The sequence below is a fragment of the Oncorhynchus nerka genome, linkage group LG20 (genome assembly GCF_034236695.1).
Source record: "Oncorhynchus nerka isolate Pitt River linkage group LG20, Oner_Uvic_2.0, whole genome shotgun sequence".
Taxonomy (NCBI): Eukaryota; Metazoa; Chordata; class Actinopteri; order Salmoniformes; family Salmonidae; genus Oncorhynchus; species Oncorhynchus nerka.
The window spans coordinates 63,967,909-63,982,968 of record NC_088415.1 but is presented as its reverse complement, the minus strand read 5'-3'; the positions used below and the strand labels follow the sequence as shown (position 1 = coordinate 63,982,968).

Here is a 15,060-nt window from a genome sequence, read left to right as displayed (position 1 = left end):
GACTGGAATATTGGTGTTTTGTATCCCCGGCCAGAGTGCTACATCCTTAACGATTCGTAGTGGTTTCTCTGGGAATCCATGGTGTTGTCTTTCTTTGACGCATGGCTGCTATACATCCTCTGGGGAACCTGAACCACAGAACCTAGATCCTAGCGTGACCCGACTACCCTCGGGAACTGTCTCTCGTGTTGTTCATGGCGATCCCTCTGTACCAGGCCAGGAATGAGAAGGCCATGCAGTGGCTATCTGAGCCCCTCAGGATGTTGGAGTTGATGGAAGAAGGCACACGATAAAGCACTGTTCCTTGGGAGAGCCTGTGGATGTGAATTGCACAGGGAGATGTGGAGTTGTTTTCTTTGGCGTACTGACCCCTGTTGAGTACCTTCTGTTCCCTGTCTTAGTTTAGTGCTACTTACTGCTTTGATGTGTGGTAGTGTTTTGATATGTTTCTCTGGTACTGCTAAGTATCGCTTCCTTGTATTGATACGGTTGTTATTGTTACTGTAGAGCTCCCTGTCCAGTTTGTGAAGAAGCTCAGGGATAAGTTAGCCTTGTATACACACCGTGGGTTCTTGGAATGCCAAGTGTCCCGGGCCAGCGCCAAGGTCAAGTGGTACAAGAACAAGAAGGAGATCAAGCCCAGCAAGAAGCACGAGATCAGCAGCGAGGGTATATACCGCAAACTCACCATAAACGACGTGGGCTTGGATGATGAGGATACTTACACCTGTGACGCCATCGACGACAAGACATCCTGTAAACTTCTTGTGGAAGGTAACAGGAGAGAATCCAGGACCGTGTCTATTGTAAATATGTAAGAATTTTCTATGAAGTGTATTTTTATAATGTATGATGTGGCTTTATCAAAATATACTTCCGAATCTCTTTTAGCACATATCAATACTTCAGGACACAGGACTACCAGTCAATGAGTGAATGGAAATAGCACTCTTAACAGATCCCTAAAGAGTGCAATTAAGAGTGATTTTACCTCAAGTATGACCTAAACACTCTGTGTCTGTGGTCCCTCTAGAGCAGGCCATCAGCGTCGTACGGGAGCTAAGTGCCGTGGAAGTGACCGAGCCCTTTGCCGCCTTCTTCGAGGTGGAGATCAACATCGACTCAGTCAAGCCCCCCAAGTGGACCCTGAATGGTGTGGCCGTGCAGGAGAGCGCTGACGTGGAGATGGAGAAGGAGGGCTCCATGCACCGCCTCACCTTCAAGAAGACCAAGGCCTCCATGACAGGACCTGTCCAGTTCATGGCTGGCAAGAGCAAGTCTGTGGCCCAGCTTACTGTCAAAGGTCAGAGGCTTCTTCATACACAGAGGGTGGAACCAAATGGTTATGTCAGACTACCATGTTCTCAGTGGGTATAGCTGGTTGAAATGATGTTCTCATAACCAGATTAAAGTGGGATAGGAGCATGCTATATGACTTGCCTATGATCAGAGCTGTTTGTTCTTCTTATTCTCTCAACTACAGAGCGTCCTCTTGAGGTGGTAGAGCCCATTAAAGATGTGACAGTCAAGGAGAAGGGCTCAGCCACTCTGAGCTGCAAGTTCTCCGCCACACCCAAAGAGGTGAGCTGGTTCAAAGGGCAAACCCTCCTGGATGCTTCAGACAAGTACAGCCTGAAACAGGACGCTGTGAGGGCTCAGCTGACCATCCAGAAGCTGACTGGGGAAGACACCGGGGAGTACCGCTGTCAGTCGGCTGCTGCCGAGACCAAAGCCACTCTCACTGTAGAGGGTACGTTTTGCATCAGATGTTGGTGTTGATTTGACTTCAATGCTGATTGCTTTGCTGAGCGTTGATGGTTCAAATGAGATGTGTGCTGTGGGTTATTGCAGTTCGGAAAGTGGAGATCACCAAACACCTGGTGGACACAGAGGTGGATGAGGACAGTGATGCAGTGTTCATTTGTGAGATCAACTACACTGATGAGGAGGTGCAATGGCTGCTCAATGAAAAAGCACTCTTCTCCAACGAGGTCAACACCATCACACACGTGGGCAAAGTGCACACGCTCACACTCAAGAATCTGGCACCTGAGGATGGGGGCACCATCATCTTCAAGGTCAGGGAAATCAAGGAGGGTGTGACCCTAAAAGTCGAAGGTAAAGACTCATGAGCTAATTTGGTCCAAGTGAAAATACTGTAGTGTAGAAGTGGGACTAAAGAATATGTTAAACATCTTTAACTGGTGGTTGTGATCTCCATTTGCATTCCTCCAGAGAAGCGTGCAGTGTTCCTCAAGTCTCTGGATGACGTGGTGGGAGAGGTGAAAGGTATGATCACCCTGGCGTGTGAGGCCTCCAAGCCCAGGGTCTCCCCCGCCTGGAGGAAAGATGGTACGCTCCTGACCACTGACTCTAAGTATGAGGTCCTGCACACAGGCAAGTCCCTGGGTCTGATCATCAAGGATGTTACCAAGGAAGACGCAGGGGAGTACAGCTGCGACCTGGGTACTGAGCTTTCCAAGTCAAAGGTCACTGTGAGAGGTGTGTATGACAAAGCTGCATAACTTGCAAACAAATTAGTATAGTGTGCTGAGGCAGCAATTGTGTCATCATGTCTTTGAAAGAAAAACTCCTCTCCTCCCTTTATGTAGACCTGAGCATAGGTATCACCAAGCAGTTGAAGTCCGTGGAGGCGATGGAGGGAGAGACATGTAGCTTTCAGTGTATTCTGTCACGGGAAAGCACTGACGAGTGTTCCTGGACCTTGAATGGCCAGACCGTGGCTAATGGAGGACGCTTCCAGGTCTCCAGTACAGGTCGCAAGTACATGCTGGTTATCAAGGATGTGACGCCAGCCGATGCTGGTGAGGTGGTCTTCAACATCAAGAACCTGAACTCCAAGACTACCTTAGCTGTTGAAGGTCAGACATCTTTACCAGTTGAGGTTCTAACATCAATCTGCATGGGTTTTATCGTTCATGGTTTTGAGACTTTGATCAACTGATCCCTGAGGTTATCGCAAAGTTGGGTATGTAGACCATTGAGAGAAAACATATCACATTTCTGAGTTTGTTTGTTGCATGTGATTGAAAGGAAATTGAGCCACCCTCAGAATTAAAACACATAATTGTGACTTGTTCCAGGCAAAGCTCAATCTCTATCACGGGAGCTGCAGAGCATTAGTGTAGTCTCAGGGGAGGATGCTATGTTCATCTGTGAGGTCACACAGACCAGGGCCACCGTCCAGTGGGCCAAAGATGGGAAGGACATCAGGAAGAGTGAGAAGTATGAGATCAGTAAAGAGGAGAGGGTCATGAAGTTGACCGTCCACAGTGTCACTGTTCAGGACTCTGGGGAATATAGCTGTGAGGTCATCGGAGGGGCCACTACCAAGGCCAAGCTGGAGATCAAAGGTAAGTCTGACCAGTTCCCTTCACAGACACCTTCAATTGTTTAACGGTTGTTGATTACTGGATATTCATGTATCATTGACCACGAGCTACCACTTTTAAACTGTGACTGCTTTTTAATGTTAAATAACAAACAAAAAATGTTTCCTCTCCGACCTCAATGCTCTCTGCTGGGCTCCTACCTGGATGTACCTTTCCTCAGAGCCAGTCCACAAGTTTACCAAGGAGCTGAAGGACAGCGAGGTGGAGGAGGAGGGCTCAGTGACCCTGCAGTGTGAGACGGCCCAGCCTGCCTCCAAGGCCGCCTGGTCCAAGGAGGGCGTGGAGCTGAAGGCCGGGGGACGCTATGAGATGAGTCAGAAGGAGACCGTCCTCACCCTCACTATCAAACAGCTGGAGGAGAAAGACAGCGGCACTTACACCTGTGACGTGGGCACTGCCACGATGATGGCGAAGGTGACAGTCAAAGGTAAGACCTTGGTCTCTGTACAGTGTAGATCTTTTCTTTATCGTGCTTACAATTACTATGAGATCACCAAACAGTTTATAGTGAATTGATATTACCTTCGACTGAAATTGCTGTATGGTTTTGCACATTCATACTGTATGTTAATTACTTTTTTGAATGTAGTAGTTACAGACACTGAAAATGATAGATTTGCTGACATGTTGACTGCAGTGCATAGCAGGGCAGAGAGCTTTGAATTCATGTTGAGCATTTAGATGCTTCCGCAAAAATGTTTTGTGAGCGATTAGGTTGTCTCTGTCAACTTTTATTGATCGGTACTTGAATAATACTAGGGGTTATATGAGCAATAGTTTGTTTTTGGTATCTTGGAGCTGACATTTTAACATCTAGTAAGATTGACTCTCCTGCTTGTCTTCTTGAACAGACAACATTCATACGATGCAACCGCATTGACTGAGCATTATTCATGTCCCTTTGTTTTGCCTTACTATATGCTAAATGTTTTAACATTTGGGAGATCATTCCTTCCTACTGTCTAATCCCATTCTGGTTGGTGGACAGGACACACATTATGCTCAGAACAGCATGTGCCCTTGTCTCTGTTTTCCGTCATGGTCTAAGATCTGTTTCATCCAGGTCAGACCGTGTTCATAGTGGAGCCACCCCAGGACGTTGAGTGTTTCAAGGGGGACCTGCCCTATCTGGCGCAGTGGTATCTAGACCAAATCCCTCTGCAGCCCACCCCCCTCAATGAGATCCAGGTATCTGAGGGGGGTTTCTACTCTCTCACCGTGAGCGAGCTGACACCTATGGACTCAGGCACCGTCAATGTGGTGATTGGGGATAAGAGAGCGTATGCTTCGCTAATGGTCAAAGGTAACTCCCATGGCCGGGGCCATGGTTCGAATTATATGGAGGCTAGAGGGGGCTGGGCACTCTCATAACAATCCTGCCACACCCCATCCTATCTAGCAGATCTATAGCTGTAGTAGATACCAGAGATGGAAGTGCATCACTGCATTTTCCCTCTTCTTTAGTTTCTCTGAAATTGAAATGATACTTGCTTGATCTTTTAACGTTCATCTAGACTTGTCGTTGCAGTGTGCATTGTCAAATGCACAATTTATGCAATATCACAAGTGACCACGGCTGGTGCCCTCGATGCCTGTGGCACCATTCATACCATCAGATCTCAGTCAACCATTCCGTAAGGATCTTTGTTCATCATTCTCTCATCTTTGGGTCTATCATCCTCAGAGTGAAAAGAGAAAGATTAGATTATTGAAGGGTGCATATTTAATGTACAGCGGCATCTCTGATTCTTAGATTCTTAGATGTTCAGTTTATTAGCTCACCAGATTTCATCTGTATTTTTTGTAGCCGTCTATTTACCACCACAAACCGATGCTGGTACTAAGACCGCACTCAACGAGCTGTATAAGGCCCTAAGCAAACAAGAAAATGCTCATCCAGATGCGGCGCTTCTAGTGGCCGGGGACTTTAATGCAGGCAAACTTAAATCTGTTTGACCTCATTTCTACCAGCATGTCACGTGCAACCAGAGGGAAAAAAACTCACATAGAAGCGCATACAAAGCTCTCCCTCGCCCTCCATTTGGCAAATCTGACCATAATTCTATCCTCCTGATTCCTGCTTACAAGCAAAAACTAAAGCAGGAAGGACCAGTGACTCACTCAATACGGAAATGGTCAGATGGCGTGGATGCTACGCTACAGGACTGTTTTTCTAGCACGGACTGGAATATGTCCCGGGATTCATCCAATGGCATTGAGGCGTATACCACCTCAGTCACCGGCTTCATCAATAACAGGCCGACTACACCGCTCGCCTCGCATGCACGAGCGTTGCAAAATATATTTAGGAATCTATATTATTCAATTATTGCACCCACACTGCTCGCGCGTGCCAACGAGTGTCTGCGTTGCCAAGGGCTAAAATATAAGTCAGTTCTATTTCTGACGCAGATTGCGCTGCAAGTTCTGCCTCTCCCATCTACTCATCGATTTATAGAAGCAGGTACCCACGTGCCATCTCCTCAATGGTTATACCCACGTGAGTGACTGAAGACGAACGAGGTCAGTGGCGGTAATACACCTAATTTATGAAAGTTGCCACAATATCACAATATAAAGTCAAGAGATGAAAAAGCCTGGAAGGATGAGAGATGACTAGAAATGATTTGGTTGACCATTTTATGTGTGGATTAATTGATGGAGTAGAGGACCTTGTGCATTTCAGGTAAAATAACAACTCAATGTTTATATCCCAGGACAAATTAGCTAGCAACAGCAAGCTAGCTAAATAGGACAAATTAGCTAGCAAGTGCAAGCTAGCTAGAAAAATGTGTAATGCTTTTCGACCTGTCCCCAAATTAATATAATTGGTTCCGAGTTTGTTTTGATATCTTAACCTGCGTGTCGTGATTGCGTTTGGTGTGGGGGGACAAAATACATGTATGCACACGATGGCGCACGCGCGCAGCCAGTTTGGGTTCCGTGTAAGTGCATCGATGACTTCGTCCCCACAGTGACCATATGTACATATCCCAACCAGAAGCCATGGATTACAGGCAACATCCCTACCGAGCTAAATGCTAGAGCTGCCGCTTTCAACGAGCGGGACATTAATCCGGATGCTTATAAGAAATCCCGCTATGCCCTCAGATAAACCATCAAACAGGCAAAGTGTCAAAATTGGACAAAGAATGAATCATACTACACCGGCTCGGACGCTTGTCGGATGTGGCAGGGCTTGCAAACTATTACAGACTACAAAGCTGCCCATTGACGCAAGCCTACCAGATGGGCTAAATGCCTTTTATTCTCGCTTCGAAGGCAAGCAACACTGAATCATGCATGAGGGCACCAGCTGTTTCAGACAACTGTGTGATCACACTCTCCATAGCTGATGTGAGCAAGACCTTTAAACAGGTCAACATTCACAAGGTCGCGGGGCCAGACGGATTACCAGGATGTGTACTCAGAGCATGTGCGGACCAATTGGCAAGTGCCTTCACTGACATTTTCAAACTCTTCCTGACCGAGTCTGTAATACCTACGTGTTTCAAGCAGACCACCATAGTCCCTTCTGCCCAAGAAAGTGAAGGTAAACTGCCTAAATGACTACCGCCCGTAGCACTCATGTCGGTGGCCATGAAGGGCTTTGAAAGGCTGGTCATGGCTCAAATCAACACCATCATCCCGAAACCCTAGACTCACTCCAATTTGCATACCGCCTCAACAGATCCACAGATGACTCAATCTCAATCGCACTCCACACTGCCCTTTCCCACCTGGACAAAAGGAACACCTATGTGAGAATGCTGTTAATTGGCTACAGCTCAGCATTCAACACCATAGTTCCCTCAAAGCTCATCACTAAGCTAAGGGCCCTGGGACTAAACACCTCCCTCTGCAACTGGATCCTGGACTTCCTGACGGGCCGCCCCAGGTGGTAAGGGTAGGCAGCAACACATCTGCCAAACTGATCCTCAAAAAGGGGGCCCCTCAGGGGTGCGTGCTTAGTCCCCTCCTGTACTCCCTGTTCTCACACGACTGAGTGGCCAAGCAAAACTCCAACACCATCATTAAGTTTCCTGACAACACAACGGTGGTAGGCCTGATCACCTTCATATGGAGAAGGTCAGAGACCTGGCAGTGTGGTGCTAAGAAAAAAACAGAGATGATCTTGGACTACAGGAAAAGGATGGCCGAACAGGCTCCCATTCACATCGACATGGCTGTAGTGGAGCGGGTCGAGAGTTTTAAGTTCCTTGGTGTCCTCATCACCAACAAACTATCAAGGTCCAAACACAACAGGAAAATTGTGAAGAGGGCACGACCATGCCTTTTCCCCCTCAGGAGACTGAAAAGATTTGGCCCCCAGATCCTCAAAAAGTTCTCCAGCTGTACCATCGAAATAATCCTGACCAGTTGCATCACCACCTGGTATGGCAACTGCCTTCCAGTACATCTATGGAGCCAAGCTTCCTGCCATCCAGGACCTATATACTAGGCGGTGTCAGAGAAAGGCCCATAAAATTGTCAAAGACTCCAGTCACCAAAGTCATAGACTGTTCTCTCTGCTGCCGCACTGCAAGCGGTACCGGAGCGCCACGTCTAGGTCCAAAAGGCTCCTTAACACCTTTTACCCCCAAGCCATAAGACCGCAGTACAATGAATCAAATGACCCCCCTTGTTTTTACACTGCTGCTACTCGCTGTTTGTTATCTTATTTTCACTTGACCCCTACCTCTCATTGCGAGCTCACAGAACAGGGCTCCGGGCAGCCGAGCGGAAATGGAGGAAAACTCGCCTCCCTGCGGACCTGACATCCTTTCACTCCCTCCTCTCTACATTTTCCTCTTCTCTCTCTGCTGCTAAAGCCACTTTCTACCACTCTAAATTCCAAGCATCTGCCTCTAACCCTAGGAAGCTCTTTGCAACCTTCTCCTCCCTCCTGAATCCTCCTCCCCCTCCCCCCCCCTCCTCCCTCTCTGCAGATGACTTCGTCAACCATTTTGAAAAGAAGGTCGACGACATCCGATCCTCGTTTGCTAAGTCAAACGACACCGCTGGTTCTGCTCACACTGCCCTACCCTATGCTCTGACCTCTTTCTCCCCCCTCTCTCCAGATGAAATCTCGCGTCTTGTGACGGCCGGCCGCCCAACAACCTGCCCGCTTGACCCTATCCCCTCCTCTCTTCTCCAGACCATTTCCGGAGACCTTCTCCCTTACCTCACCTCGCTCATCAACTCATCCCTGACCGCTGGCTACGTCCCTTCCGTCTTCAAGAGAGCGAGAGTTGCACCCCTTCTGAAAAAACCTACACTCGATCCCTCCGATGTCAACAACTACAGACCAGTATCCCTTCTTTCTTTTCTCTCCAAAACTCTTGAACGTGCCGTCCTTGGCCAGCTCTCCCGCTATCTCTCTCAGAATGACCTTCTTGATCCAAATCAGTCAGGTTTCAAGACTAGTCATTCAACTGAGACTGCTCTTCTCTGTATCACGGAGGCGCTCCGCACTGCTAAAGCTAACTCTCTCTCCTCTGCTCTCATCCTTCTAGACCTATCGGCTGCCTTCGATACTGTGAACCATCAGATCCTCCTCTCCACCCTCTCCGAGTTGGGCATCTCCGGCGCGGCCCACGCTTGGATTGCGTCCTACCTGACAGGTTGCTCCTACCAGGTGGCGTGGCGAGAATCTGTCTCCTCACCACGTGCTCTCACCACTGGTGTCCCCCAGGGCTCTGTTCTAGGCCCTCTCCTATTCTCGCTATACACCAAGTCACTTGGCTCTGTCATAACCTCACATGCTCTCCTATCATTGCTATGCAGACGACACACAATTAATCTTCTCATTTCCCCTTCTGATGACCAGGTGGCGAATCGCATCTCTGCATGTCTGGCAGACATATCAGTGTGGATGACGGATCACCACCTCGGCAAGACGGAGCTGCTCTTCCTCCCGGGGAAGGACTGCCCGTTCCATGATCTCGCCATCACGGTTGACAACTCCATTGTGTCCTCCTCCCAGAGCGCTAAGAACCTTGGCGTGATCCTGGACAACACCCTGTCGTTCTCAACTAACATCAAGGCGGTGGCCCGTTCCTGTAGGTTCATGCTCTACAACATCCGCAGAGGACGACCCTGCCTCACACAGGAAGCGGCGCAGGTCCTAATCCAGGCACTCGTCATCTCCCGTCTGGATTACTGCAACTCGCTGTTGGCTGGGCTCCCTGCCTGTGCCATTAAACCCCTACAACTCATCCAGAACGCCGCAGCCCGTCTGGTGTTCAACCTTCCCAAGTTCTCTCACGTCACCCCGCTCCTCCGCTCTCTCCACTGGCTTCCAGTTGAAGCTCGCATCCGCTACAAGACCATGGTGCTTGCCTACGGAGCTGTGAGGGGAACGGCACCTCAGTACCTCCAGGCTCTGATCAGGCCCTACACCCAAACAAGGGCACTGCGTTCATCCACCTCTGGCCTGCTCGCCTCCCTACCACTGAGGAAGTACAGTTCCCGCTCAGCCCAGTCAAAACTGTTCGCTGCTCTGGCCCCCCAATGGTGGAACAAACTCCCTCACGACGCCAGGACAGCGGAGTCAATCACCACCTTCCGGAGACACCTGAAACCCCACCTCTTTAAGGAATACCTAGGATAGGATAAAGTAATCCCTCTCACCCCCTTAAAAGATTTAGATGCACTACTGTTCCACTGGATGTCATAAGGTGAATGCACCAATTTGTAAGTCGCTCTGGATAAGAGCGTCTGCTAAATGACTTAAATGTAAATGTAAATGTTAAATGTACCTACATGTACAAATGACCTCAACTAACCTGTACCCCTGCACATTGACTCTGTACCCCCTGTATATAGTCTCGTTATTGTTATTTTATTGTGTTACTTTTTATTTAATTTTTTACTTTCATTTATTTAATAAATATTTTCTTAACTCTATTTCTTGAACTGCATTGTTGGTTAAGGGCTTGTAAGTAAGCATTTCACGGGAAGGTCTACACCTGTTGTATTCGAGGCAAATCAAATTTGATTTGAAGTCACTCTGCTGTGTTAGTATGTAGGCTCGGTTTTATATCCAAGGTAATGAGTATGCTTCTATTGTGTCCTGGGAAATACTGCAGGGTCATCAACTAAGAAATTATTCCTAATTATTCCTAATTATTCCTAATTATTCCTAATTATTCCTATCTGAAAAATGTTCTGAATATTGTTAATGTGTAGATTGGTGCCTCAATGCAAAGGTATGTTGCATAAGTTCTGCCAAAAGCTCCAAAAATGCCTGTCTCTGTATGCTGCTGATCCTTTGTGTACTTTGGAAGGATTTCATTTTGTTTTGGGGTTGTGTTCAGCTGTGAAGGACATGTTTATTGCATGTACTGGTTTGATTACCACCTTCGTTTAACAAGTCGTCTGTTTCATTGACCAACCCAATCATTGGAATCATATTTAGGTTCCGAAGGACAGCATGAACGAATCTGGATCACTATCATCATCCATTACCCATTGTTCTCCTCCATATTGCTTCGGTTCCACTTCCATCACAACTGAGGATTTTAAAGAGAATGTTTTGCCTACTTGTTAATGAATCTGGGCGTGTTCGTCTTTTTCTAGCCTTGCCTGCCAGCTTTGAACAAAAGCTGAAGAACCAGCAGGCCAAGGAAGGGGAGAGTGTCACTCTCTGCTCTGTGTTATCCAAACCTGGGGCCAAGGTTCAGTGGAAGAAAGGCACTGAGCATCTCAAAGCTGGAGACAAATATGAGATGAAACAAAAAGATGCCTCCTGCGAGCTTCAGATAAAGCATCTGAATGTTGAGGACAGTGGGGAGTACTCCTGTGAGTGTGGAGACCAGAGGACCACAGCGACTATAAACGTCAATGGTATGGATACATAGTCTTGGTCAAAGGGAATGTTGGGAAGTTATTGTTTACAGGGGCTCAGTCAAAAATGATATATGTAATGTTATGTGTTTGTAGAATTATTTTGTTATGTTATCGTGAATACAGTATAATTGCATATTTAATCCAATGGTTTGTCAGCGTTACCTGTGACCTTCAAACACAAGCTGGAGAGCCAGGAGGCTGAGGAGGGGGGCAGTGTTACCCTGCACTGTGAGCTCTCTAAACCTGGAGACCCTGTGGAATGGAGGAAGGGAACACAGGTTCTGAAGTCTGGAGAAAAGTACCAGCTGAAGCAGAAAGAATCTGTGAGTGAACTCCTGATCAGCAAAGCACTACCAGAGGACAGTGGAGACTACAGCTGTGTGTGTGGAGACCAGAAGACTACAGCCAGTCTCAAGATTAAGGGTAGGAGTAGATTGGTGTCATTGAATAGCTACTGTATGTTCAGCTGAAGTTGTTCTGTACTGTCTTTCCACTGATGGTATAACGGCTTAGATTGTGTTGAGTAGTTGTCATCATGGCTTTGTTTCATTTTGTATGTTTTATGATTCAGTGTCAGCAGCAAGTTCTGCATGTTCTGAAAACCCAGTGCTTAAGCTTAGAAGTATTCCCAGTTATTTTTCTTTAATTGTCTCTGTGTGTTATCTGTCTCTGTTCAGTTGATCTTTGTGTCTTTGTAGTCTTGTGTGTCTTCATTGTGCTGATCATGTTGTTAGTCTTTGTTAGTGATCATTCTGTCTCTGTTTCTGTGTTTGGGATTCATTATTCAAGTACCTGCTTTTTAAACTGCCATTCTCATGGTTTTAGAGGATCCACTCATGTCTGATTGCCTCGTATCATTGGTTAGGCATATTGTTTTTCAATGTATTTTATATGGTTTATTTTGAATCCCCAGCCCAACCTGTTACATTCAAACAAAAGCTAGGGAGCCAGGAGGCTGAGGAGGGGGGCAGTGTTACCCTGCACTGTGAGCTCTCTAAACCTGGTGTCCCTGTGGAATGGAGGAAGGGAACACAGGTCTGAAGTCTGGAGAAAAGTACCAGCTGAAGGAGAAAGAATCTGTGAGTGAACTCCTGATCAGCAAAGTAGTACCAGAGGACAGTGGAGACTACAGCTGTGTGTGTGGAGACCAGAAGACTACAGCCAGTCTCAAGATTAAGGGTAGGAGGAAGACATGTTATTAACTATTTATCATACTGTATATGCAAACCTGTTGTGCTTTCATCCCTGCGATGCCCTGTTACTAGTGTATGCAATGTTTCAAATGGAAGTTCAGTGTATTGTCAAGCAGAATGTTGTTGTTTTTTACGTATGGGTGTCCAGCAATTGTTGATTATGATGTTCATTTATTGGTTGACTTTGGCATGTTTTAGGAAATGTTATGTCGGTTATGTCCGTCATTAGATGAATGAGACCAAAGCGCAGCGTTGAAATTGTTCATAATTTTTAATACTGAACTCCGACAAAACAACAAAATACAAAACCGACCGTAAAGTTCTGCAGGGCTAGACATTAACTATGCATAAAAAAAGATGCCACAATCAAAGGTGGGAAAAAGGGCTGCCTAAGTATGATCCCCAATCAGAGACAACGATAGACAGCTGCCTCTGATTGGGAACCATACCCGACCAACAAAGAAATAGAAAAACTAGAATGCCCACCCAAATCACACCCCAACCTAACCAAATAGAGAAATAAAAAGGCTCTCTAAGGTCAGGGCGTGACCATGTCTGTCTTTTTGTTTGTATTTCTGGGTTGTATCTTTGTGTCTGTGGGTAGTCTGTTTCAGTGTTGTCTGTGTATTTTTGTCTATATTGGTTTGAGTCGTGGTGTTACAGATTGGTTGTTTCTATAATTAGTTTGAATTTGTATTGCTTTGTCCCTTGCTCCTTTGTGGGTGTTCCATTGACTATGCTACGGTGATTTTAGTTGTTCGTTTAAAAAAAATTTTTAATTAAAAACTAACCACCTAATGGTTCGGTTCCACAGCCCAACTTGTGACCTTCAAACACAAACTGGAGAGCCAGGAGGCTGAGGAGGGGGCAATGTTACCCTGCACTGTGAGCTCTCTAAACCTGGAGTCCCTGTGGAATGGAGGAAGGGAACACAGGTGCTGAAGTCTGGAGAAAAGTACCAGCTGAAGGAGAAAGAATCTGTGAGTGAACTCCTGATCAGCAAAGTAGTACCAGAGGACAGTGGAGACTACAGCTGTGTGTGTGGAGACCAGAAGACTACAGCCAGTCTCGAGATTAAGGGTAGGAGGCAGATTGGTGTCATTGAATAGCTACTGTATGTTCAGCTGAAGTTGTTCTGTACTGTCTTTTCACTGCTGTTATCAAGTTTCAAGTGTGATTCAGTAGATTATTTTCAAGAAGTTGGTTTGGTATAATAGCTTTGATTGTGTTGAGTAGTTGTCATCATGGTTTTGTTTCATTTTGTATGTTTTATGATTCAGTGTCAGCAGCAAGTTCTGCATGTTCTGAAAACCCCGTGCTTAAGCTTAGAAGTATTCCCAGTTATTTTTCTTTAATTGTCTCTGTGTGTTATCTGTCTCTGTTCAGTTGATCTTTGTGTCTTTGTAGTCTTGTGTGCCTTCATTGTGCTGATCATGTTGTTAGTCTTTGTTAGTGATCATTCTGTCGCTGTTTCTGTGTCTCGATTCATTATTCAAGTACCTGCTTTTTAAACTGCCATTCTCATGGTTTTAGAGGATGCACTCATGTCTGATTGCCTCGTAGTCATTGGTTAGGCATATTGTTTTTCAATGTATTTTATATGGTTTATTTTGAATCCCCAGCCCAACCTGTTACATTCAAACAAAAGCTAGGGAGCCAGGAGGCTGAGGAGGGGGGCAGTGTTACCCTGCACTGTGAGCTCTCTAAACCTGGAGTCCCTGTGGAATGGAGGAAGGGAACACAGGTGCTGAAGTCTGGAGAAAAGTACAAGCTGAAGCAGAAAGAATCTGTGAGTGAACTCCTGATCAGCAAAGCAGTACCAGAGGACAGTGGAGACTACAGCTGTATGTGTGGAGACCAGAAGACTACAGCCAGTCTCAAGATTAAGGGTAGGAGGAAGACATGTTATTAACTATTTATCATACTGTATATGCAAACCTGTTGTGCTTTCATCCCTGCGATGCCCTGTTACTAGTGTATGCAATGTTTCAAATGGAAGTTCAGTGTATTGTCAAGCAGAATGTTTTTTTCAATTTTTTATACGTATGGATGTCCAGCAATTGTTGATTATGATGTTCATTTATTGGTTGACTTTGGCATGTTTTAGGAAATGTTATGTCTGCTACGTCCGTCGTTAGATGAATGAGACCAAAGCGCAGCGTGGAAAGTGTTCATAATGTTTAATACTGAACTCCGACAAAACTTCAAAATACAAAACCGAACGTAAAGTTCTGCAGGGCTAGACAGTAACTATGCAAGAACAAGATCCCACAATCAAAGGTGGGACAAAGGGCTGCCAAAGTATGATCCCCAATCAGAGACAACGATAGACAGCTGCCTCTGATTGAGAACCATACCCGACCATCAAAGAAATAGAAAAAATAGAATGCCCACCCAAATCACACCCGACCTAACCAAAGAGAGAAATAAAAAGGCTCTCTAAGGTCAGGGCGTGACAGTACCCCCCCCCCAAAGGTGCGGACTCTGGCCGCAAAACCTGACTCCATGGTGGAGCGTCCGTTTGGGCATCTAGCCTCGGTGGCGGCTCGGGACGTAGACCCCGCTCTGCTCGCTGATCCCTCCGCTTCCGTGGAACCGGACCG

The 15,060-nt window shown here is 46.4% G+C and overlaps 1 protein-coding gene across 1 annotated transcript in view; it reads left to right on the top strand.

The window, feature by feature from the left end:
• Positions 1-15,060, top strand: part of LOC115102952 (obscurin-like) — a 100,637-nt gene that overhangs the window by 36,931 nt on the left and 48,646 nt on the right. Inside the window, 15 exon segments of the mRNA XM_065005677.1 lie at positions 508-774; positions 1,034-1,303; positions 1,484-1,750; positions 1,852-2,118; positions 2,236-2,502; positions 2,613-2,882; positions 3,105-3,374; positions 3,574-3,840; positions 10,995-11,261; positions 11,421-11,687; positions 12,178-12,297; positions 12,300-12,443; positions 13,272-13,325; positions 13,328-13,537; positions 14,080-14,346. Coding sequence (XP_064861749.1) covers positions 508-774; positions 1,034-1,303; positions 1,484-1,750; positions 1,852-2,118; positions 2,236-2,502; positions 2,613-2,882; positions 3,105-3,374; positions 3,574-3,840; positions 10,995-11,261; positions 11,421-11,687; positions 12,178-12,297; positions 12,300-12,443; positions 13,272-13,325; positions 13,328-13,537; positions 14,080-14,346 — 3,474 coding nt within the window.